Source organism: Trachurus japonicus, chromosome 9 (genome assembly GCF_045865225.1).
Source record: "Trachurus japonicus isolate A0001 chromosome 9, Traja_1.0".
Taxonomy (NCBI): domain Eukaryota; kingdom Metazoa; phylum Chordata; class Actinopteri; order Carangiformes; family Carangidae; genus Trachurus; species Trachurus japonicus.
Window position 1 is genome coordinate 30,718,461 of NC_140915.1, and position 26,682 is coordinate 30,745,142.

The window sequence follows — 26,682 nt, forward strand, 5'->3', positions numbered from 1 at the left end:
TGTCAGATAGAACCTAAGTTAGAAAGATAGTCATGTTTTTAAAAAGTGTTTTCTTTTTTTGTATTTAAAGACTTTTGGTGACACTTGTGTTTTTCAGTTTGGAACTGGTTTTGGCTCTGTTCTTAAGAGCAGAGACAAGTAAAAGCAGAAGCAAGTCATCATTCACTTGTTTGGAAGGCAAAGAACAAACAACGTTGTCATTTCTGTTCAATTTGACGTAGGGTTTTGTTGTTTCAGGCCTTGTTTGGTTCAGATCTGAGTGAATAACCTCAAGTGTCTATCTCTTTCAGAGACACTCTGGAGATGACTGACAAATATAATCAGGAGCATGAGGGGCAAGGAGGTGTATCAGAATCAGATGATGACTCTTTGAGCCTGCTGCATGATCTTACTGTCTGTGAGAGCAGACGGACAGAAGAGATCATGGAGATAAATGATTCAGGTGCACCGGTTGGAAACAAAGAGCAGGAAGTGGAGATGAAGATAAACAGAGTGAACCCGCCTAAGGGAGCGACGCTCAGCTGTGTCCACTCTGCCTCAGGCCAAGCTGAGTCTACACCTCAGTCAGGTAACAAGATGTGTATGGCCACTGCAACTGAAAGTGAACTTCATAATGAATTTACTTCATCTCATAAACTTTGATTTTATTTATTTTTTTCATCTTCAAAGCGAATATCTCAAAACGTGTGACAATCCCAAACAAGAAATATCTTCACAAGAGAAATGCAAAAGGCGAGACTCGGCTGCACATAGCATGTATGAGGAAAGAACTGGAACTGGTCAAAGGGCTTATTCAGGCTGGGATCAGCGTCAACGCTGAGGATCATGCAGGTTTGCCACAGCTGTTTTCTATTTTTATGAACATCTGCTGACTTCCTTTTCCTTATGAAACGTTGCTTACCTGTTAAACATTAGGCCACTGGTGACAGCAAGTGTTTAATTGACAGGCTGGACAGCTCTGCACGAGGCTTCATCTGTAGGTGATGAGACGGTGGTAGAGGAGCTGCTGAAGGCAGGAGCTGATGTTAATGCCAGGAGCTGTGATGGCGTCACCCCCCTACATGATGCCGTTACTTCCGGACACTATCAGGTAATGGAGGAACCCCCACATCAGGTTTTCTTACGGGTGTCACTGAAACTGTTGTGTTGTGGTTACTGGGTCTGCCTTCAGTCATGGATGAACCAATCCCCACTACCTGCAACATTTAGGTTCTGTAGAAAACATACAGTCATGTTTTCAGACTTCTAGCCTCAGCTTGGTTCTGAAGTATAAGTTCTTGTCCCTGCTGTTCACTCCAAGTAACTCAAGGCACGCTGTCCAGAGTCCAGATGAGTCACAACAGAAGACTGGAGGACAGCATGTGATGTAGTGAGGAGACAGGCTGAGCTTTGACAGTTTTGTTTTCTGCAGGACCGTGACACTTCCTACTTGTTGTCCTGCTTGTTGTTTTTATGAGACCAAAAACAAATTTCCACACCGTGGACAATAAATAGCCGTGTTTCCACTGCAGGAGTTCCTGGTAAAGGGAGGGGGTAGGAACTTCTACAGGAACCGTCCTCTCACTCGGCCCTCTCAGTGGTCGTGTTTCCACTGCAGAGTAGGACCCCGCGGCGACATCATAAGTTTCGATCGCCGCTTAATCGCCGTGCAACAGTTTCGACCGTGACGTCACCCAGGCAGGTCACAAGCACATGCACAAAAATCATAACAACAACGGAGAATAGGGTTGGGCGGTATGAGCAAAATCTTATATCACGGTATGAGTAGTAGTAGTAGTAGTAATTTATTTGTCCCCGTAGGGAAATTGAGTTGCAGCAGATCACTTGACATTTCATAACACGGTAACGGTATATATCACGGTATGTTTTTTTCCCCTTGTAAATTCAATTAATGGCTTAAAATAACCATACTGTCGCATTTGATCATTTTCCTCTTTTATTTTTTAACTTGGATTTCTATAAAAATTTAAAAAAAGACAGGAAAAATGCCAGAGCAGTCTGGCTCCAGTTAGTGCAATTATATAGGCTATATATATAAAAAAAGAAATCACAGAATCACAAATTAGCATTTTACAAAAATGCCTACGGTCTGTGCTGTTTATGGCTGTTCAAACAGGTCAAACCGGGAAAATCAAAGAAGTTACTTTAGAGTTCCTAAGTAACCTTTACAGTCTATGGTAGTACACAAAGGGCTCAAATTTCAACAACTGACGGAAAAACGGTGTGTGGGAGGGACGGAAGTGACCATAATAAACAAAGAGTGTCCTAGCCTGTCCTACAGTAAAAAATGGCACATGGAGGAGTAAAGCAATATGTTAAGCGGCAATATATATTTAAGCATCAAAGATGTTAACCCACATAGTTTGAAACAATGTTTAAAACACACACAGCCAGTGTCACAACTAAGCATAAAAAGCCCGCTAGCTTAATGCTAACGTATAATGTAAAACACCATAGACGGGCTAACAGAAATTAGCATCGCTTATAACTTGACTTACTCCTCTTCTGAAAAACTCTGACAAGTCAAACTTTAGGATGTGTTAGAGGTCTAATTCATCTGTCTAACCATCAGAACTATGACACATGAAACGGTAAACACAGCTGATCGATCGAAAAAAATTACGGCTGGAGTGAATTACTTTCACTTTTCGCTTTTTCGTCTTGTTGGGCGGGTCGGGCTGCCTCCGCTTCCTCGTGACTCCCACTCTCCCACTTCTGCTTTCACTCTCCGCCTCAGCCATGGTTGTTATTGTCAGTGCCCGATCCGTACCCGGAACACGATCCGTTCCAGCGCTTCTGCGCATGCGCCGTTTTACGGCATTAGCTTCAAAGCTATGCTAACTGATAGCCTAGCAGTAGAGCAGCTAAAAGTCCGCCGTAGCGTTGTTAAAACGTCACTTTATTAATTTTAAATATTTTTTCATGCAAGAAAGTCACAGTTTAGAGTCCTAATCTGTGGTCAGTTTATCCAACTGACGTCTGTTTGGAAGTTTGCTCCGGTTTTGGGAGAAGTGCAGAGCTACAGGGAGCAGAGCTGGGAGCATAGCTGGGAGTAGCCACCGGGAGCTAACGTTAGCTCGCTGCTCGGCTCATCTCAGAGGCAGCAGCCGGCCGGCTGAGGTGATCGACCGGTCACCCAGACGTCGTTATGCCGGTGGAGAAAGGAGCAGATTAATTTATGGTCTCATTGATTAGTTTGTGTGAATGAAAAGTGAAGCTTCAGGTGGAGCTGGTCAGAGGAGCAGTGCTGACTTGCTGCTGTCTGTATGTGCAGAAATCACCACATTTACATCAATAAATAAATGTTTTACAATTAACTGATCGGTCTACATTACATTTAATTTAATCAGAAATAGAACAGAGGGGAATTCGTTGCAACGTGCTTGTGTTTTTCCTCATAGAACGTCTCTGTTTTCATCCATATCCGCGGTGTCTGCCGTAAACTAAAAGAAGGGGGGAGTGCGCATGTGCGTGCGCATGCGCAGAAGCGTCCTGGAACGGATCGTGTTCCGGGTACGGATCGGGCACTGACAGTTATCACTCCGGTAACCGGTAAAGCTGTTTCTTCTTCGTCGTGCTCATGCAACCACGCCAAGCAGTCTGCTGCAGTGCCGGCTCCCCCGTGTGTGGAGGCGGTGTAACTACAGTGACTTCAGAGAGATGCCGCAGACACCTGCTCTTTCTCCGGTATAAACGGTATTGCAAAATCTCTACCGGTAGACATTTTATACCGTCACACGGTATAATACCGTCATACCGCCCAACCCTAACGGAGAAGGATGGAAGGAGCTGAGGCGGTAGCCGCGTTTCTGGTTTGTGTGTTTGTGCGCATGGCGGTTGATTGTAATCCTGCTTGAGTTTTTTTATTTTTTTTTAACTTTTCATGGCATTGTTTTGTGGCGTGATGGATCCCCATTGTGTTGAGGTGCGCTGATATTTTCATTTCGCCGCAATGACTCAAACCCCCTCTGAATCTCCTCGGTATAGACTGCAATCAAGCCATGTTTCCATCCAAAGTGATTCGAATTACTGGGCAATGCGCATTAAAAGAAATTCGAATCATGTGTGTTTCCATCTACGGACTTTGCATCCCCCCCCTCCCGGCCGGACGGACGGACGGTCTGATTTGAACACATTAGCGCGATTTAGCGCATATGTTTATTACCGTCATAACGCGACCTGTGTGTGTGTGTGTGTGTGTGTGTGTGTGTGTGTGTGTGTGTGTGTGTGTGTGTGGGAGAGAGAGAGAGAGAGAGAGAGAGAGAGTTGCGCCGCCCCAGACTTTATTAATGATAAACGCTGGATTCGCTGGTTGATAAGTTTGGTTTTTACTGAGGAGGAACTATGAAGAACTGTGCAGTAATCACATATGAAGGTGTGTGGGGGCTTTTATTTTGCCGTGGCGATGCGCCACAATTAATTAATTGTTGTGTGACAGCGGAAACCCTGATGTTGTCTTGTGAGTGAACTGCAAACATGGGAGCAGATGGGGTGAAAGTGCGCTACGTCACACTTGATTCGCATACAGCTGTTTCCATCCCATTCGAATCAACCAAAACCCGGCCATAGCGAGCGTATTTCATTTTGTGCGAATCAGAGGATTTTAATGCGAATCACGGCGTTTCCATCATCATTTTCCGATGCGATACATCTCGATGCGCATCTAAACAGCTGATGGAAACGCACCTCGCACCTCATCGTCGGTCCATTTGTGTACATCTTCCTGCTGTTTTCTTGTTGTTTACAGCGGTGTCTGCTAGGCTAATGCTCCCCTTCTGCTCCCCGTTTTAAAAATGCCGGTTGTTTTGGTGCTTTCTGGTAGCGTCAGAGCCTGCTCTAGCTTTAGCCAATCAGTGCCGGGTTAACCTCGAGCCCCACCCAGGAGCTTTTCAGTTGGCCCCTGTAAAAGTTCCTGTAAATGGCCCTGTGGAGGAGGTTCCTGCAGTGGAAACACAGCTAATGAAACTAACTAACTAACTAACTAACTCCCATCTGGGCTGCACAGTCCTTTCGCAGCCACACACACCGTCCGGCATAGTTGATTATTATTATTTTTTTTTTTTATCCAATATTTTATTACGTTTTAAAGCAGACACAGAACAGTGAACACACATGACAGCAATGGTAGGTATAAACATCACATAAACAGAATGGCATAAAAGAAGGAAAACAAACAAAAATGTTATAATACTATAATGTTTAGTTTATTAGTTTAATAAGGGACAGTGTGCAATTACATTAATCGTTTAAAGGAAAAAAATGAAAAGATGGTTGCACCAGATTTAGCTAATAGTTAGTATAGTATAGTTATAGTTAGTATAATGGACCTTACATGGATCGTTTTAAGAAAGTTTACAGTTTAGACATTATACATGGATAAGGGGCTGTGCAGCCAGATCAGTGAAACAAAATCAATACCTGGGAAATAGCATTAGGGAGCTACAGAGGTGCAAGGGTGGGGGGGGGGGGCAGTCAACATTGCAGCGACCTATACGTACTAAGTCCCGGCAGGTTCACAACTTATCAAAATACCTCTCGTTCCCCTTGAAATCAGAGCTCAGCTTAGTTGATTTTACCCTCAGTCATTAGCCTTTATGATCTCCATATTCTGTTTACATCAGCTGTTAATGAAGATGTCATGTAAACATGTTACACTCTGAAGTAGTTTACAGCTAATCTCATGATACTTGTGTTATCCTGATCAAATGGTAAAGGACTTGCACTTATAAAGAGCTTTTCTAGGCACTAAAGCACTTTACACTGTGTTGTCACATTCACCTTTTCACACACATTCATACAGCTCTGTTCGCAGACAGGCTTTTTGGGAGCTAATCATTCACACACATTCACACATCCGATGACACATCGGAGGGTGCCCAAGGACACCTTGGCATGCGGACTGAAGGAGCTTGGAATCGACCTTTACTAACCCTCGACCTGCTCTACCTCCTGAGCCACAGCCGCTGGCTTGTTATCCAGGCAACCATCACGTGACTTCAGTGTTGTGGTATCATACACAGGGTTCCTATGCAAGTACTGAAAAGTATGGAAAATGGAAACTATTGTATGGAAATATATACTTATCTGGTTTTGGTCTTATGTGAAGTTATTTGGATTAATTATCTGCAAGTGCTATTGTAAAGCTACGATCTCCTGGGAATTATTTGGTGACATAATGGCATACAAATTCAGAATAATGAAAATCAATAAATAAAATAAAATTCATTGCATAATTTATTTACATGAAACACATCTAATTACTCAAATTTAACAAATTATTCGAATTTTTTAACCGCGAAGTCTGGAAATTAGGGTCTGGAAAACGTATGAGATTTTGAATTTTCAAATGTGTAGGAACCCTGCATACACAGTAGCACACTCAGTTTGAATGGACAACAGGACGTTCATGTCTTAAACTCTCTAAGGCAGGTGAAGGCTCCACCACTTACCAAGCTGCTGTCAATGTGTTGTCTAGGTGGTGAAACTTCTCCTCCTGTATGGGTCCAATGTCAGTGACAAGACTGTTGATGGCTTCAGTGCAGTGGACCTGGCAGAAGAGGAGGATATCAAAGAGCTGCTCTCAACTTTCCAAACGTCACCTGTTGTACACAAGCAGCCTGAGGGTGCACCACTACAGCATAGACAACCAGGTGAGCTACCCTCCATGTTCCACACAGGACTACAGAGAGCAGTCTGTTTCCTCTGGAGAACAGCAGTCACCACTCCAAGCAGGGCAGCTGATTCCAGAGGTCAAATACAACAAATACAAACAGCACTTGAGTTAAGCATTGATTCAGGGGCTTTGAAACCTGTGAAACTTTATGCTGTGAAGGTTAGGATTAGAGTTTGGATTGAAATACATTTACACCTTTCTAGCCTCAGGGTGGTGAGTGTTGAATGGCAGATGACCTAGACCAGAGGTCGGCAACCTGCGGCTCTTTCAGCCCCCTGCTGTGGCTCCGTGGTTTAGAGAGACCGAGCTCATTTTGGGGAAGGAAAAAAAAAAAAAAAAGTGAACAATGAATTGATTTTATCTTGTTTTTCTTTCGTTGTGATAGTTATTTCTTTGGAGATTGAGATGCTCTTGTGACTTTAAATAAATTTTGTTATTATTTTGTCCATCAACCACCCCCTGGTAAGCTACAGTAGCAATGGATAAATCCAAGAAGAGAAAGGTTTCTGAGGAAAATAGAATTTTTAATGCATCATGGACAGATTCATTTGCTTTCACTGCTGACAAAACTGGTTTACCAGCATGCTTGATATTTGGTGAGAAATCAGCAAACAACAAAAAAAACGAATCTTGAAAGACATTTCCAGAACAAACACACTGCCTTTGCTGCAAAATATCCAGCTGGAGATGAGCGGAAAAAAGCAGTTTTGGAACTGCTGCGTAAAGCTGATCAGAGCAAAACTGTTTTCAAGAAGTGGATGAACTCTACTAACTCAGATACCTCTGCTAGTTTTGTGGCAGCTCAAGAGATAACCCGGCACGGGAAGCCGTTCACAGATGGACCGTATATAAAAGAATCTTTCATTAAGATATCAGAACATCTCTTCTCAGACTTCAAAAACAAAAGTGAAATTATTCAGAAAATTAAGGATATGCCTCTCTCTGCAAAAACCGTCAAGGACAGGACAATTAAAATGGCAGCAAACATCACCAGTCAACAAATTACGGACATTAATTCGGCTCCAGCATACTCAATAATGATCAGATTTCAGCGATATTGAGCAAATAGCGCTGTTGTGCAGATATGTGAACTCTGCTGGGCCACAGGAAGAAATCATAGAGATGATACCGCTTAAAGGCCAGACACGGGGGGAGGACGTCTGTGAGGCTGTGTTGGATTGTTTAAAAACCAAAGAAATAAACACAACCCACCTGGTGTCAGTGGCTACTGATGGGGCACCAAGTATGACAGGAGCACAGCGCGGGTTTGTGAGTTTGCTTCAGAAGTCACTGGATAGAAAGCTGCTGACATTTCACTGCATCCTACATCAAGAGGTATTATGTGCTCAAACCTTTCCTCCGGAGTGCACAAAAGTTATGGATCTTGTCATTCACATCGTGAACAAAATAATGGCACAAGGATTAAACCACCGACAGTTCCGTTCATTATTAGATGAAGTTGAGAGCACATATTCCGATCTCCGGCTGCACAACAAAGTCCGGTGGCTGTCCAGAGGGGAGGTGCTGAAACGGTTTGCAGCGTGTCTGCCACACATAAAAAGGTTGGAGAAGCTGCACTTCATGGTGGATATGACAGCGCATCTTAACATGCTGAACAAAGGTCTGCAGGGGAAAGGAAGCACAGCACTGCAGATGCTGGAGGAGGTTTTGGCGTTTGAGCGCAAGATGACAGTGTTTGCCAGAGATGTACAGAGAGGTACGCTGCTTCACTTCCCCACTTTGAGAGAGTTCAAAGAAGAACACAATCAGATAAATAATGAGTACTTTCAGCGGGCCATCACCAACATGCAAACAGCATTTCAGGGAAGATTCTCCGAGGTCAGGGAGGAAAAAAACACATTATCTTCCCCATCACTCCTCTGAATGTCTTACAGCTGTAAGTCAGCCCGATCTTGAGTTTGAACTGGCCGACATAGCTGAAAGACATGTGGGTGTCTAAGTTCAAAAGCTTGAGCGCTGACCTTGAAGATGTTGGTCGTCAGAAGGCCGGTCTTGCTCAGATGCACAAATGGAGCGACATTGAAAGCCTCCCCAAACCGGACAAACTTGTGTTCGACACATGGAATGCCATACCCGACGTTTGCGGGAACATGAAAAAGTATGCATTTGGAGTCCTGTCGATCTTTGGATCCACATACCTGTGTGAGCAGGTTTTTTCCATAATGAACTTTATAAAAAGCAAACACTGCTCAGGGCTCACGGATGAGAGCCTGCAATCCTGCATGAAGCTAAAAGTGACATCTTACGACCCAGATATTGATATGCTGTCCAGTGAAGTGCAGGGGCAGAAGTCTCACTAACCAGGTGAGAAAAAATAATTGAATGAGCTATTTTGAAAATATATATTTCTATATCAGACCCTGTTGGCTGCTGCACATCACCTGAGGAAAGAATGATGGCACATGACTAAAACTAAAACTTTTGTTTGCCCTGAAATGTTCAGATTTTACAATGTTGGTGCAAGCAGATTTCTTTAAGTTAAAAACAGACTCAAACAGACCTGCATTGGATATTTTAGTTAAAAGGTAATTAATTAATTAATTATTAATTAAAAATAATTGCCAGTGTCTTTTTTTTCTTTAAGAATTCAAAAGAATTTGATGTTTGGTGTTGTTAAAAATGGAAAATGAAATGAAAATAAAAGACAGTCATTTTATTTATTTATTTCATAAAGGTAACACACTCTCATAAAGCATAAGTTTAAAGAAACTATGTAATATCGTCAATTTAGTGGTGAAATAGGTTTTGTGGCTCCGAGTGGGTTTTAAATGGGCCCAAATGGCTCTTCTAGTGTTAAAGGTTGCAGACCCCAGACCTAGACCAATCCTGGCTGACAGGGTGAGGGCAGGGTACACCCTGGTCAGGTCACCACATTCACACCTACAAGCGATTTAGTTCAATCAACATACTGCACATGTCTTTGGACTGTGGGAGGAAGCCCATGCAAAGTCCACACAAGCCCTAAAACCCTGCACCCATACTGCTGACCACTGCACTACCCTTATATAAGACTATGCCTTATGCCGTGCACATGTTCCAGGGATCAGTCAGTAAAGGATCGATTGGAGGTACAGTAGTAAGGGAACAGGAACACTTTGGTTCTTCATGGAGGTCGTTCACTAAATGTATGATGTATGCTGCCATCTAGTGGCCACACAAACACATCACATTAAGTGAATATGTTAATTATGATGTTGTGCTGTGTGTGTGTGTGTGTGTGTGTGTGTGTGTGTGTGTGTGTGTGTGTGTGTGTGTGTGTGTGTGTGTGTGTGTGTGTGTGTACATTGACATTCACTGGCCATTTTATTGGGTACAGTTGTTTGACTACTACCTAATAGGCCAGTGACATGGTGGTGGTCTAATGGTGTATAGGGCAAATCTTCTTAGCACACTTTGGGGCTCTTTGGGTACTATTTGAGCACCCTTTAAATGCCACAGCCTACCTGAGTAAAGTTGCAGACAATGTCCATCCCATTGTGTACCCATCTTCTGATGGGTACTTCCAACAAGATAACTCACCATGTCACAAATATCCAATAATTTCAAACTGGTTTCTTAAACATGAAAATGAGTTCACTCCTCTCACATGGCTTCCACAGTTACCAGATCTCAATTCAATAGAGCACCTTTGGGATGTGGTGCTACAAATGTCAAATATGTCTGTGACTGTCTATATATTTGTAGAAGCAGTGACAGCACTGCCACAGTGATTTCTCAGTCCTCCAATACTCTTTTATACACCGAAGTGAATGGGTATAATAAGCAGGTTTTAAAAGCCAGTAAACCCACTGAAAAGGCAACTGAGTCCTTGTTGACTGTCAGATGAGTGGGAGCGATGTCACATGTGCAATGGTTCAGTTGGTGTGTTATTATAAGGGCTACTCATTAACTACTGTTTCGTCCCTAAGTGGAGTATAGCTGCCGTTTTTCCTGTTAGTGTGTGTTTGTGTCTGATATGCGTTAGATGGAGAATAGAAATCTTGCTATTTTCTTGCCTACAGGGTTAGGGTTATTAAATGTATAAATACAGATATTCACCTGAAATGATTTGGTATGCTATATTACTTCTTGAACATTTGCATTTTGCAACAGTGCGTATAACACCTGCTGGGATAACACTGATAACCATGATCATTTTGGACATATTATCTTGATACTACATTTTTTGATACTTTTTCTATTTTCATATTACACACCTGTCATAACATCCATTTGATCCGTCTTGACGTCGTCAGGGTTGACATGAGTTTGAGACAGTGTCCCATGAGAAGTAGGGGCACACACCTCTTGTGTTGTCAGTTGTGATCTCTCCACCTGCAGTCAGTTGTGCCATTTGGCACCGACATTACCCCAAAGCTGAAATAACCAGAGATGTAAAGATATTTGTCAATAGTAATTATGATATGTATTCAGTAAGTTTTTGCTTGTTTTGTTGAGAACCTATGCAATTATACTAGTAGGCTAACTGAGTTTGGTGACTTTTACTGTCATGAATAAATGAATGAATGAATGAGACTGGTACCTTGCTGAACCTGCAACATGATTTTGCTGTTAACAGTTCTCAATAGTAGAAAATAGTTTTACAGAACTTTAGTTGAACTATTTGGTGAAAGTAGTTGAAGCCTAAGTAGTTTTAGCAGCATATTAAATGTTAGACGTTGTGAGTTAGTTCAGTTAGTACCAAAATATGACATTGGATGTGCTCAGCATGATTGATTCTTAATGAGTTTAAACTCTTTCAGACACCACATCTTCAGAGGCTCAGGGCCACAAGCAGCTCTCCTCTCAGAGCAGCTTCCATCTCAGCTGCACTGACGATGTACAATCCAGAGAGTCGGGTAACAGAGATGGAGCCAGAGAGCCTGGTGACATTCAGCTGAGGAAGGAACACACCACCAGTGATAATGTGAGAGCTCCTTACACTAAAACACCTTCAGACTCTAGTCTGCATTAGAGCCAGATGAGGTTGGATTAAATGTACACACAAGAAAGGTCTTTTTATCTGTTTATGGCACAGGTCCACTCATCTAATGCTTTTCTCTCAGGAGACCTGCAGCAACACTGCTTTTACAACCTTGATGTGATAAAGATACTTTTTCACTGCTTATTTCTTCATAGCTCAGACATTCAGAGGCTGTAAGAGTGGCTTTAGAGAATGTGGCGAGGTACCAGGCAGACATGTTCAACTGGCCTCTGGCACATCTGCAGGATGCAGGTAGAACAGATGCACACAGTCTGCTTCACTGGCAGCAGCAGTAACACTCATTATGCTGGAGGGACTTTGATTTCAGGTTGTGGCATCTCAGTAACACCTCAATGGAACTTCTTCAGATTTGGCACAAATTTCCACTTGGACTCATGGATCAACTGATTACATTTAAGAGGTTAAAGGTCAAAGTCATGGTGACCCCACAAAATGTGGTTTAGGCCTTAAAAATAAAATATCTCTGTAACACCTTGATGAAATTTGAACATTCACTTGCTCACAAGGATGAGCTCAATCGATTTGGTGCTCACAAAACACATTTAACTATAAATCAAGACTTTGCACAGTAATCATAACACACCTTGATTTCAGACTGTAAGGAATGCTTATAATTTAACGTGGGTGTGTGTTTTCAGACAGATATCGTGCAGGTCTAACACAGATCCAGAGTGTGCTGTTTGAGCTGCTCAACATACAGCATCACCAGAAGGATCATCTTTCCCGAATGTACCGGTCAGTTCAGAAGCATCTCTCCTTCACCCATGTCAAGCTTAGTGAGCCAGCAGCAGCAGATACTGCTGCTCACACACTTGTTATCAGAACCACACAATGCATTTGTGACATAGAAATAAGCTCTGGGGTTCAGCAGTGTACAGGGATAAGCTCCCTGTACTGATGATTACTGGGCCACACTGGAGGAAAGGGACTCTCCATTACCCCTACTTTGATTTTTATTTAGACTAGAAGAACAGACAGGTTGTGTCACCAGTATCAACGACTTTAGACTTGAACTTGCTCCAGATATGATTTTTACACCTGATAATATGAATTATTTATTTATAAAACAAACACCCCTGTGTGGTTAGTTGTGGTGCATTCTGGTTAATTGTGGTCTCTCTTTGATTCTTGCTGCAGGACTGTGTCTGGCTCTCTTCAGCAGCATATCTTGAATAGTCAGCTCATCTCTCTTGCTGCCTGTCAGAAGACTTTGGTGGAAATTCTCCAGAAACAAATGCATTTGGTGGAATTGTATGTGTCTGTGAAGGCCAGGCTGTCCCGTCAGCCTCTGAACCATGGAAGCAGTGTAGCAAAGAGACAGCAGCCACATCAGCTCGCCATACCATCCTCCTTCGAACCTGGAGAAGCACACAGCCGTAACCAAGACAGGCAAGAAAGGAAAAGCTGCGAAGCTATGACACTGGTAAGATTGCCACCCCCGAACAAGGCCAAGGCCCATGTGGTGCCCATCACCCAGGGGAAGAAGACTCCCTCTCTGGAGAAAAGCTCCAGCCACTGTCAAAGCAGCACCTCACAACCAAGAAATATTGAACAACGTATCAGCTTCCAGATGCAAACAAAGAATGCACTGATACAGGCACAAGCTAAAGACGACGGCAGGAACCTCCGTCAGCTCGTACTGAGGGGAATCCTGCCCCCTGGAAGTGCTCTTCAGCTGCTGCTGAAGGTCAGGCCATTCATTTTTTTTCTTTTTTTTTTTTCTAAATGTCTGTGTGTGTGTGTGATATATATATATTATTTTAAGGACCAAAATGCAGCTATAAGTTTACATTTTGTTAACATTAGCTATCATTGGTTTGCTGAACATCCATCCATCCATCCATCCATTGTCCGCCGCTTATCCGAGTCCGGGTCGCGGGGGCAGCAGTCGGAGCAGGGAACCCCAGACTTCCCTCTCCCCTGACACTTCCTCCAGCTCTTCCGGGGGGACCCCAAGGCGTTCCCAGGCCAGCCGAGTGACGTAGTCACTCCAGCGTGTCCTGGGTCTTCCTCGGGGCCTCCTCCCGGTGGGACATGCCCGGAACACCTCACGAGGGAGGCGTCCAGGGGGCATCCTATACAGGTGCCCGAGCCACCTCAGCTGGCTCCTCTCGATGTGGAGGAGCAGCGGCTCTACTCCGAGCTCCTCCCGGGTGACAGAGCTCCTCACCCTATCTCTAAGGGAGCGCCCCGCCACCCTGCGGAGGAAACTCATTTCGGCCGCTTGTATTCGGGATCCAGTTCTTTCGGTCATGACCCAGAGTTCATGACCATAGGTGAGGGTGGGAACGTAGATCGACCGGTAAATCGAGAGCTTTGCCTTTCGGCTCAGCTCCTTCTTCACCACGACGGACCGATACAATGACCGCATTACTGCGGCCGCCGCACCGATCCGCCTGTCGATCTCGCGCTCCGTTCTCCCCTCACTCGTGAACAAGACCCCAAGATACTTAAACTCCTCCACCTGAGGCAGGAACTCAGAAAAGGAAAAAAAAGTTTTCCTTACAAGAGATAAACAGAGGAGAGATAAACCCTTATGAAAACAAAAGTGTTGGTTGTAGCCCACTGAAATTTAACTTAATAGGACGCAGACACTTAAGCTGTCTTTACACTGCACGGTTCAAGTGGCCCAATTCCGATTTTTTTCTCTCAAGTGGCTCAGATCGGATCTGTAACATGAATGTGTAAACGGGACAAATGCGCATGGAATCGGATATTGTCAGATCAGATTCAGGCCTCCGTTATATGTGGAAATAAATCAGATACAAATCGGATCTCTGCCAATGCGTCTGCAGTCTAAACAGACAGATTGGATCTTCCCTGGCAATGCGTGTCATACGTCATCAATGATAATATTAATTCACATGCTCACGCGTCTCGCTGAACCTCTGTAGTCCGTGATTGACACGTGGGGCTGACCAGGACTACCGTGGTCAGCTGTGGCCAGCTGTAATCACTGTCACAGGCATTACAGTGTTTAATAAACTCGCCGTCCCTGTAAATGAGGGAAACCTCAATGACCAACGAGTTAAAATAAAGGTTTAAATAAATACAAAAATAATTTTTGTGGTGTCCGCGCGTCTGTTTTTTCCCCCTCACTAGTTCTTGTTTTCATATAGCCACTACAGTAACATTCATTTCTATGCGGATCGATACGAGGGCAAGCGAGGGAGCGCGAGATAAACACCAGATTTCAGGTTTTCCTACCAGCAAAAACCGAACCGAGCCGATAAGAAATCAAGAGAGGAAAAACAAACATTGTATAAATGTGTGAGGCTGTCCCGTCCTCACTACGTGAGCGACGGAGGATCAAACGGTGGCACAACTGTCACCGTCACTCAGCTGCTCATCTCACAGCAGCTCCGCTCCACGCATAGACTGTAAAAAAAAAAAGGCTCCACGCAGCCACTTCACTAACGTTATTTTGTAACGTTCACTTTGTAAGTGACGTGTTGGATATAAACTCTGAACACCGGACTCACCTTTGTTTAAAAATATTACTATATTATATATTATTACGTGACAATTTCCTGAAATCACTAGTTTATTTCCAGCGGGTCGTTTCATGCAGGCACAGCAGGTGTAAATGCAGATTATCAGATCTGGGTCACTTCTGATAGAACATGTAAATAGACCGTCAAAAAAAATCGGATATAGGCAACAAATCGGAATTGGGCATCAAGACCTGCAGTGTAAAGACAGCATTAGATAGTACATTTTAGTTAATGGTTTATTAATGATCATTGGCTATCAGGAAAAAAAAAACACAGTGAGCTCTCTCATCAGATATTTGGTTTAGTTATTTCTAGGTTGTTGGTAAATGTTGTGTTTTCAAATTGTTCTCTTCAACACATTGCACAGTCTACACCTCTTTTCCTCAAACTCCATGACGTATGTCTGATGCTATAGTGAGAGGACACACCCTGTACACTGATAAACCTTTGCTAAAAGGACATTAGATTGGTGACAACAGCAAACTTGCCACCCTACACACTGCTAAAGCACAAGTTCTCGTGCTTCTATACTGTGGTACTGGCAACACAGGGTTCAGTGACGGAAATCATTCCTATTGTCTTGCCTCTACAGGGTCACTGGCACCATGCTCATGTGCTGAGAGATGGCTTGATATTAGACAGAAAAGGGAAGCTGCATGTGGCCCCAGAGCGCTGGCTGGGGTCGATTCTTGGAAACAACATCCCAGTGAGCTCAGTGTATGCCTGGGACAAGGTTAGACAGCACCCTTACATACCACCGCACAAACAGGAAATACCGATTCTATTGTCTTTTTGTTGTGTTGGCAGACAGCAACACAGCTGTCCTGTCAGACCTCTGCTGTGGTCCAGGATATTCAATAAAAAGGTGTATCCTGGTAGGCAGAAAAATATGACATTTCCAAACTTGTTCCTGTTAGTCCTGACTCATAATACACTGCCCGTCCAAAAAAAAAGTCACATTCCAATGTTTTGTTGGACTGCATTTAGCTCTGATTACCGCATGCATTTGTTGTGGCATAGTTTTAATAAGCAACATTTACTCACAACATTTATTTCCGTCCAGAGTTGCATTTATTTTTCAAAGATTCTCAGTGGGGTTCAGGTCTGGACACTGTGGTCACATTGGACCACATTTCTTCCTTGAAGATGATGGTTCCCCACTCTCCTTCTTCCAGTTTGTAATAATGTGTTGGACAGTTCTTAACCCAATTATAGTAGTCTCAGTTAACTCCTTAGATGTTTTATTTGCTTGATGCCAATAATTTGACCCTTCTGAAACAGATGAACATCTTCTCCACGACCACAGGATTTGCTTCTGACATGGTTGTTTAAAGCAACATTGCGGAGTTTCAGCTCAGTGCTTCCACCATCTGGTTGAGAAGCGCTATCATCTGGGGGGGGGGGGTGATCCGACCCGTGCAGGGAAGTTACATAGTGCAGCTTCAGCCGCCGCGACCCAGCTCAGGCTGCAGCGGCAGCACCATTCATCCTATTAACCATTTTTCTACCATTGCAATGAGTCTAGAAACATTATTTTAAGGCCGATAAACTCTGCAATGTTGCTTTAAGAAATGAGACTGCATCAGTTAGGGTTAAATAAGTTGTTTCCGCTGGACTGAAGCAGCGTACCCACAGTCAGTTGTTTGACTTCCATATATGCATTACTCCCTGGTAGCCAGTAGAGAAGTGAGGGAAAAACACTCCAATTTCTGATTCACATGGTTTATTTCAGTATGCTCCATAGTTAGTTAGTTAGTTAGTTAGTTTCATTTATTGTCCACAGTGTGGAAATTTGTTTTTGGTCTCATAAAAACAACAAGCAGGACAACAACAAAATAGGTGCACTTGTGTGTAGGAATATGGTAGTTAAGCGATTCAAAGAGTAGTGCTAGAGTTAAGTGCTGTATGTCAAGAGACTCAGGTTTTAAACATGAGATCAAAATTGTGAGTTGGTACAGATCTTGTCCACCAGAGGATCTGGAGCTGAGGGCTAGAGACGTCAAAACGCACTGCAGGTGGTCTGAGTATCATATACAACAAGAGAAATAGACTATAACACCACTCTTACCCTCTAACTATTAGCCTTTAATATTAATATATATTGAACTTGGAAAGTTTGACAAGACGTGTGGAGGAGAGGGGACAGGAGTGACGGGGGAGGGAGCGGAGCTGGTAGAGGCTGTGGTTAAGTGGAGGATGGGGTGTAAGTTGAAGACCATCCTGGGTGACCCCCAACACCCTCTACACAAAACCCTCTCAGGTCAGAGGAGCAGCCGAAGCAAAAGGCTCATCTCCCTGACCTGCAGAACTGAAAGATTTAAGAGATCATTTGTTCCTGCTGCAATCGTTTTATATAACACTTGTTAAAATGTTTTTTGTGTTCATCTTTTTTGTCTTTGTTGTGTGAGCTACTGGACTAACTTGAATTTCCCTGCTAGGGATGAATAAAGTATTCTCTATCTCTATCTATCTATCTATCTATCTATCTATCTATCTATCTATCTATCTATCTATCTATCTATCTATCTATCTATCTATCTATCTATCTATCTATCTATCTATCTATCTATCTATCTATCTATCTATCTATCTATCTATCTATCTATCTATAATAAATGGTCCTCACACTTAAAGCAGAAGTAAGCGATCCGGTCGTTTTGGCTAACTTCTTGTCAGCCGGTGGAGTTAGCAGTCCCCGTCCTCGTCATGGATCTATTGGTCCTCGTCCCTACGTCACCACATTCACGCTCATCCCTTGGCTGCACACACAGAGAGGACCGCCCCTTTATACCGTTCTCTCTCCTCATTGGATAAAGGTTGTACTGTAGGATACAAGGAAAGTTTTCTCCTTGGCTTACAGCAGAGCAGAGTGACTGACAGACCCGTGTTTCAGACCAAACACTCTATATAAGTGATTGCCGTCGGAAGATATAACTATTTAAGACTTATATTAACACAAACATTCCACTTACTTCTGCTTTAACAAACCAGGCAGCAGAATAAAATACACTCCTAGTGCCAGTGACAGTGTTATGGTAATCTAAGGAAGAGGCAGGTGGTTGGTAGAATTTCAGTCGCTCATAACTCTAGGAGGATGAAGTAATCAGCTGACGGCCACTTCCTTCCATCATGGTGTTGCTGTGGAACAAGCCCTGTATCTCTTCTGTTACGGCTGTAAATTATTGAGTGTTCCCCGGCCGACCCCTCACCCATCTGCCATCTCATCAAGAAGATGAAGAGTAGCCATCTAGGTGTCCCACCCACAGGTTTCACATGTCCCACCTTCCCATTGATGAGTATGTATATGAAATTACCTCTCCATGATGTTGAAGGCATTTATTTAAATAATGTTAAGATATTTATTTAAATAATGCTATCAAGATATGTATTTAAATAATATTGTTAAGACAATTATTCAAATAATGCTATTTGGAAGCTGTAAAATGAATACACATGTGCAGATATAAATAGATGGAGCTGAAATTGAATCAGAATTATTATTGTCATTCAGTCAGTACACCATAGATGAACTGCAGAACAAATTACAAGCACAGTCACAGCCAAAAAACACAATAAAAACAGGGCATACTGTATAAAACACACTGCACATATAAAAAACATATTGCACCATATAAAAACTATATTGTACAAATTTAAACAGAGCTTTGAGCCCTTCAGATAATACTACCCGTATGTATTTAACATTCAGATGGCGGTCGGGTAAAAGCTATTTTAGTATTTTTTGGTTTTGCACTTCAGGCTGTAGTACCTTTTGCCTGAAGGCAGAAGAGAAACGGTATCACAGTCTGAAGTGAAGGGGTTGATGAAAATACATACGTCTTTAGCTTGTGTCTGAAAATACATTTTCATCAACGTCTGCGTGGGTTTCCTCCGGGTGCTCCGGTTTCCCCCACCACTAAAAACATGCCAGCTAGCCTGATCCTCCAGTCAGTGCCCCTGACCAAAGGCACTGGCTCATAATCTGGAGTTGGTCCCCGGGCGTCGCACCGTGGCTGCCCACTGCTCCTCAGGGATGGGTTAAATGCAGAGAAAGAATTTCACTGTACTAGCTGTATATGTGACAAATAAAATACCTTTATCTGACACCGCTATCCGCCGCTAGCACCGGCTTCCCAGCTCACCACAACAGCCCTCCTACTCATTGCAGCATAATTCTCGAGACTCCCGTTGTTGGTGACGGCCAGGTTTTGGTTCTATCGATCTCATGGAATTTCAAACAGGACAAATAATATTCAAGGCCAAAAATAAGCAACTAGCAGGAAATATTCAGAAGTCATTCAGGGATAGAAATGGTTTTCCCAGGATACAGGGGTGATGGTGTCCTTTTTGTAAGTAACTCTTTCACTATTTGTCCAGGTGATGTTTGGAGGCCGACCCCTGTTTCATTATTTATTAAACATGACGGCTGTAGGAAGCTCAACACAGACGCATCCTGAGGACAATGTTCAGCACTGCAGGGCTGCAGCTCCACAGAAGGCACTGACCACAGGTCTGTTGTTCCTGACTTGTCTAACCATACACATCCACATCGCCTGAGCACCTCAAACAGAGAGAGAGCAGGCATACAGCCACTGAAACGTCCGGCCAACAGTGAATCACCCACCGCACGTGTTTCCCACTAGACTCTGAGCACTGTTGTAAACACCATTATGTGAATTAAGTGAATTCATTTAGTTCATGTTTTCAATCTAATCTTTATTTAATCGGACAGTCTTGTTGAGATTAAAATCTCTTTTCCAAGAGAGACCTGAGAGCAACAGAATAATACAATAAAACTAGGAAACAAAAAAATAACATATATATCATACTATACTGTACATCAGCCCTGATGAATTGACCCTTTACACGTGACGTCACGTTTCACTCGGGTGAAATATGAACGCCATGACGGACGGCAGAAGAACAGTGGACGTTAATTTAAGTAAGGCATAATGACAGGAGGGGTTCCATACACCCTGTTGGGGTTCACGAGTAAAATAATTAATACAGTCATTATAGAGAAATAACGGACCGTAGAACACAGGGATGGATCAATCAGAGAGCAGCATTCAAAAGAGCTGTGTCATAAAATAGAATATCTAATTATCTGTCACAATATTGTGTTTGTTTTTTGTTGTACGCTGTAGAATCTCTATATCTGTAATCTGTATCACTTACGACTCTCTGCCGTCCACCATGGCGCCGCCTCCTATGTCACGTGATAATTGTGACGTCTCTGCAAAGGGTGGCGACCTGAAACCCACCCTGCCGTATCTCATCATGGTTGGGCTCCGAGCCCCCCAGCCCCGCACAGATGAACAGTATGTCTAATGGGTGGATGATCTTATTACCTTATTTACAAAGTGACTGCATGCACATGTAATTTGGGTTTTTTTCTCTATTACTGAGAAATGTCATTCCCCAGGCTCTCTCTCTGCTTCCCTGTCTCTATACACTGTCCTGTCAAATAAAGGCAAAATAAAAAGCCCAAAAGATATCTTTAAAAAAGAAATGTAGACAGAATGTTCCTCTGAATGATATATCAGTCCTAAGACCGTCAAAATGACACATTTATTTAGATTGATTAATCACAAAGAAATGAATGGAAATTGATAGCTTTCTGTGGTGACTTTTGACCTGCCTCATTTAACCATTCTTAGTTAATGGTACCAATAACAGAGCAGGCCATTTATTAGATTGTTGTAATTTCTGGACAGCCCTTTTACACTAGAAATCTGGCCTCTTGTGCTCTCATTTTGTGTGGTGGGAAATCTGTGCAGCCTAACAGGAAACTGATCTAGACCAACATAATGCAGTTTGTGGATGAGGTGTTTATCATCAACAGTAATTAATATTTTTTGAAAGGTTGAGGAAGAGGGCAGCACAAACTGGTGTTTAAAGATGGACTTGATATGTAAAACAAAGTCATGAATGCATTTGAATTCCTTTTGATCTTGTGCAGAAACGGCCCTGGACAGACTGATGAAGATCAGAATCATCCATCTGGTGAATGATGAGGAGTTCCTGCCCACAGCTGTGATGGACTGCTACTGGGAGAAGCTACTGAAGAGCAACTGCTCAGAGTCTGAAGACTGGAACAGTGAAATACTGTAACATTTTGTTCATAACTGTGTTTGTGCTGACAATACAACTGGATTTTCTCCTTGATATCTTGACTTTTACTCAGCTTCTGATCACTGCTCTGGGGAACAGACTATGGTTTGAAAAAATGTTTTAAAAGAGTTGACCGTTCTTATTGTGTTTGCCCATGTTAAGTGTCATGTTGCCACTGTTTATATGAGATCAAACCAACGATGGTTCTGAAGACTGTAGTTCTCCATTGTAAGGATACTCCACTATATTTCTAAACAGTTTTCCATGTGCAGACTCTACCTGTAACATCGAAAAATGTGATATTCCAGCTGCTGCCAGCATTAAACCAATAAAGGCGTTTATAAACTGTTAAGTTTTACTTAATGCTTCAAGTTTAACTTCATTGCTGCATCGTGAAATCTAGATCCTGTACATAGATTGTAGCTATTTTTATATGTATAATGTTTACTCGGACAATATATGTGCACACTCAGACCGACATGTAGTTATTTCCATATATTCAGCTCATCCAGAGCTGTTAGAGCGGGTTAGTGAGTGGCTGGTGGATGAGTGGCCGTTGGGCGGATCGCTGCTCCCAGCGGCCACTCCTCTCAGCCTCTCCGGCGATGAAGCTCCGGACTCAGCACACGGGACTTTGACCTCGGCTCTGTGGAGGTGCGCTGTCTTTAGTCGTGTCGGTTTCCCCCGGAGACAAAGCTAGAGCTGTGAAGTGTGATGCGAGTGGTCCAGGACTCGGCCTCAGCATGTGATTCCTGTTGGAGAAGAAGCTTTTCGGGTCGCTGTGGGATTAATGGAGAATCAGACCTGAGGAGTGGGACTTGAGAAAGTGTGACTCACACAGACAGAAGGTTGTCTCGATCTGTTCAGTCAGGTCGGTGTCTGTGTTCATAACTTCTTTTTTTTTTTTTAGTTTTTTTTTATGCCACACTGAGTGAACAAAGTGCCCATTACTTTGAGGTTCTTGTGAAACTGGGAGATTTACATGGAGCCACTCAGATACAACTTCAACGAGCAAGGTAATAAGAGTAGAAACAGCTTCTATCATCCACCTTTTCTATGACTCAGCATTTTAATTTACTTGCTTTCTAAACAGAAAAACAGCTGGTTTTCTATTGAGTTTATGAGGGGGATTATTTAAGGGAAAAAATGATTTTTTTAAAAAAAATTATTTACTTGAAAAGTTCCGTTCACCTTAAAACTGTAAACACAACTGAAGTTTTTGCATATTTGTCACACTTAAATAAGTAGAATAACTTTATTAATGCACAAAGAGAAATCCGTTTGTCTGTCAGCTCATCTACCATTTGCAGAAGAATTAAAAAGCCTGATGGCTGTAGGTACAAAGGATCTTCTGTATCTCTCTGTGGTGAAGAGAGAGGAGTCGTCCACAACTGCTGAATTAGTTTTTCACATAGGGCCCAGGGCCAGGTAGGTTTGGATAGCTTTCCCCCCCCCTTAATCAGTGAAAAAATTATTTAAACATTAGAGTGACAAATGTGCAAAAAAAAAAAAAAAAAAAGACAGAAAGAAAGAAATACTTTTCCCCAGCACTGTATATATGTCTGTGTGTGTGTGTGTGTATTATAAATGTTCATCTCCATGTATTTATCCCCTTTGTTCCCAGAATGAGAATAAGATGTGCTCACCACTTCCATAGATTGAGACACAGGTGCTTCCTGTTTTCGCTGTCTCTGCTGGTCGTCTGCCTGCTCAAACTGGTCTACATTAAAGTGACAGTGAGGGAAGGCATCTACATTGAGCCCTATGGTATCACCGTCAGCATATCCAGTATCCACAACCACAGGTATGATGTCAACTGCACTGCCATTTACGAGCTGGACCCCGTGGAGATCGGCAAAGCTCTGGAGATAAAACAGAAGGTTATTCTAGATGCGGATGACGATAGCACTGTGAGTCTGACCTCAGACTGTCAAACATTTATCAAAACAAGGGCCTACAATGAGGTTCCAGTGTCAGAAGCAGAGCAGAACTTCCCGTTGGCTTACTCTCTGGTGGTGCATAAGAATGCACCCATGGTGGAGCGCATTCTTCACGCCATCTACTCGCCACATAACATCTACTGCATCCACTACGATCAGAAGGCCTCTCCAGTCTTCATAAAGGCCATGAAGAACCTGGCTCGCTGTACTCCTAATGTGTTTATTGCCTCAAAACTGGAGTCTGTAGAATACGCCCACATCAGCAGGCTTAATGCCGACCTCAACTGCCTCTCTGACTTGCTAAGGTCAGAGGTCAAGTGGAAGTATGCCATCAACCTGTGTGGCCAGGACTTTCCCCTCAAGTCAAACTATGAACTGGTGATGGAGCTTAAGCAGCTGAATGGCAGTAACATGCTAGAGTCCAGTCGGCCGAGTGAACTGAAGAAGCAGCGATTCGGCTTTCAGCACGAGCTGAAGAATGTTCCTTATGAATACCGTCGCATTCCGGTCAAAACCATGGTGGCCAAAGATGTTCCTCCTCACGGTATTGAGATGTTCATTGGAAGTGCATATTTCGTTCTGTCAAGGGATTTTGTGAATTACGTCAGCAGCAGCGAGATGGCAAAGCACTTCCTGACATGGTCTGCTGACACATACTCTCCAGATGAACACTTCTGGGCCACACTCGTCAGGGTTCCCGGGGTTCCAGGACACATTCCCAGGCCTGAGGCTGATATTACAGATCTGAGGAGCAAGACACGACTGGTGAAGTGGAACTACTTAGAAGGACACCTTTATCCAGCATGCACAGGTACACACATGCGGAGTGTTTGCATCTATGGAGCTGCAGAACTTCGCTGGCTCCTTAATTATGGACACTGGTTCGCTAACAAATTTGACCCCAAAGTGGATCCTGTCCTGATCAAGTGTTTGGAGGAGAAGCTAATGGAAAAACGTCATGTTGTGCAAACATGAGAGAGTGGTTTCAGTATTTCATATTGGACAAAGTGAGAGATGACAAAATGAAGAAGGTCATCAACTCAGTGACAATCACTTGTCTTCATTCATTCCAGAACATTCTCAGGCTGTTGCTTGACCACTCCAGCAGCACAAACAGGTGAAAAGTGCCTTTTACATGAAGGAAGTGCTTTCTAGCCAAGAAATGCAACTTCATACACATCTCATGTGATCAGTGTCCATACTACCACTGTTCTTCCAGTAAGAGTAGAAAAACCAAAAAGCCATGTTACTGCTGTGTGTCTGACAAAAAAAATCTGTTTTTCTTGTTGATTGAAGAAAGCAGTTGGTTTGAAAAGAGTTCAGAGTGAAATGTTTCTCATCTATGATGATTTATTTATTTCTAAATAAAACAAATAAAAAAGTATACTTGTTAGAGGTTGCATGTCCTTAAGTAATGGTCTGAGTAAGTCACATGTCTGAACACTCATTTATTTATAGCAGTATTTGGCATCAGTGGTATTGAATTATGTCATCAAGGAAGAAGTTAGCAGTAGAGGCCAAACTGTTACTATCAGGCTGTGAACATGTTTCTAAAGTTGGACATTTTACCATGAGAGTCTAGGTGGGTTGATTCACTGTTGAGCGCTCCCTTTTGGTTTGAATGGACAAATTAGCTCATTAGTGAAACAAGTTAGTGACATGTTGTAAGTGTTTAGTCGAGGGGGAGGGGATACAGGATACAGGAAGAGAAAGAGGAAGGTCTTCCCGCTGTGTGGGATAGGATAGTTAGGGATATTTGACTTTTGTGGAAAATTGTGGAAAATGTAAAAAGTTGATGGTACAGTGATATTTTATCATGAAAGTAGGGCATTTAAGGAGAAGTATGTAATGGTAACTTCTTCATTTCAAACTATGTATTGAAACAAAAGCTGACAACAGTCACACACCACAACAAAAAATGCCAATGTGTCAATAAGTTGTCATGTGACCAAAGGATGTTCACTTTTCTGCTTTTCTGTGACTCTTCCAGTTCCCCTGTGTCTGCCTGGATTAGAGGGTGAGTGGGAGGAGAGAGAGACCATGAACACCAATATACTGATGATTGTTAATTGTATCAGTGAAAAATAACAACTGTACCCATATGTAATGGTGATGTTATATGTGCAGTTAAGTAATTTATTGTTATAACCCCAATAGCCCACTAGTAGATGCATGAATGAAAGAGTAGAGATACTACTACTACCACTACTATTACAGCTGCAACCACCACAACTAATAATAATAATATTATTATAGTGATAATGGTTGGTGGGCAGACCTATATCCTGCACCAAAACAGGTACCTGCAGACAGTGGACAGAGAGAAGGACAGAAACATACAAAGTTAGTGATATGAAACTGACGTTACAGATGGAGAGAGAGAGTGCCCTCAGTGCATCATGGGAATTTCCCACACAGAAGGGATCCGACTCAACTTTTTCTTCTCCCGTCTTTCTCCTGGTCATAAATTATTATTTTTCTTTCTCCTAACCTGTTCTGTTTTTGGAGAGAATCCTTCACCTTATGAAAACAATAACAGTCTCTGTTCTCACACCATCAGATGACAAGCACTTTGTTTGAGTCATGCCAAGATCTTTAATGAGTGAGGCTATTTCAGTATTGGCAGTATTTTTTTAATTGATATAATGATGTGTTAAAATGACCGACTCCTGTCTGGTAGCACAACACGGACTGATATCAATGAGGGTTGACAAAACAAAAGTCACCTACAGTTAAACCTCATCCTTCAGCTGACTCAGCTTTTCTCTAGATCATAAACACATTAACACCAACATTATGCCACTGATGAAATGATTACCTGTTGGAGTAGACTGCACTGGTTTTAGAGACCTAATCAATATTTCCCCATTGTATATATATTACATTACTATATGTAAATCTTGATCTACAAGCCAGCGCTTGGACAGGCTGAAATGAGATCAGGTCATTTTACAACACAAAGCAGCAGCAGGAGGAGGAGGAGGTGCAGCTACAGCAGGTGGCTCTATAGAATCAGCTCATGTTTCTGTCTGCTTGACTGGCTGTAAATACTTAATCAGCTGTTACCTTTCACGGGAATCTTGTAAAGGACAATATGGGAGAGGTCTTAAATGTCCAGCTTCTCAGCTGATTCTATTATGATGGAAATTTGTACACAAAAGCTTCAGCATTTATAACTAGAGACTATTTAGTTGTTCTCAGTCTCAGAAATGAGGATTCGATCAGAGGTGGTGGACCAGGTAAGATTGTCATGTCGGTACAAACCACATAACCAGTCTGAAGATTTCATGTATCTTCTCAAACTCTTGTTCCTTGTCTTTTGGCTCTTTTAACACTTGAAGTTTTGTGTTTTTATTGAATGGGCCTCTACTGTATACTCACACAGAGCTCCTGTCCCTTCTTGTTCCACTACCTCAGAGTTTCATCCTTGGTGACTTTAACATCCATGTTTGCTGC

At 42.7% G+C, this 26,682-nt stretch overlaps 2 protein-coding genes across 2 annotated transcripts; both read left to right on the top strand.

Moving 5' to 3' along the window:
• The first annotated feature begins 287 nt into the window (after positions 1-287).
• On the top strand, positions 288-21,596 carry LOC146981805 (uncharacterized). Its single transcript, XM_085787339.1, has 11 exons — positions 288-568; positions 670-831; positions 948-1,090; positions 6,476-6,650; positions 11,437-11,600; positions 11,813-11,909; positions 12,317-12,413; positions 12,816-13,365; positions 15,765-15,905; positions 19,550-19,682; positions 21,135-21,596. The coding sequence occupies exons 1-11, from the start codon at positions 304-306 to the stop codon at positions 21,284-21,286; spliced, it is 2,079 nt and encodes a 692-aa protein (XP_085643465.1). The 5' UTR covers positions 288-303; the 3' UTR covers positions 21,287-21,596.
• Positions 21,597-22,279: 683 nt separating this feature from the next.
• gcnt4a (glucosaminyl (N-acetyl) transferase 4a) lies at positions 22,280-24,239 on the top strand. The gene is made up of 2 exons (XM_085787340.1): positions 22,280-22,302; positions 22,911-24,239. Exon 2 carries the CDS (start codon positions 22,912-22,914, stop codon positions 24,199-24,201), a length of 1,290 nt encoding a protein of 429 aa, XP_085643466.1. The 5' UTR covers positions 22,280-22,302; position 22,911; the 3' UTR covers positions 24,202-24,239.
• The last annotated feature ends 2,443 nt before the right edge of the window (positions 24,240-26,682 follow it).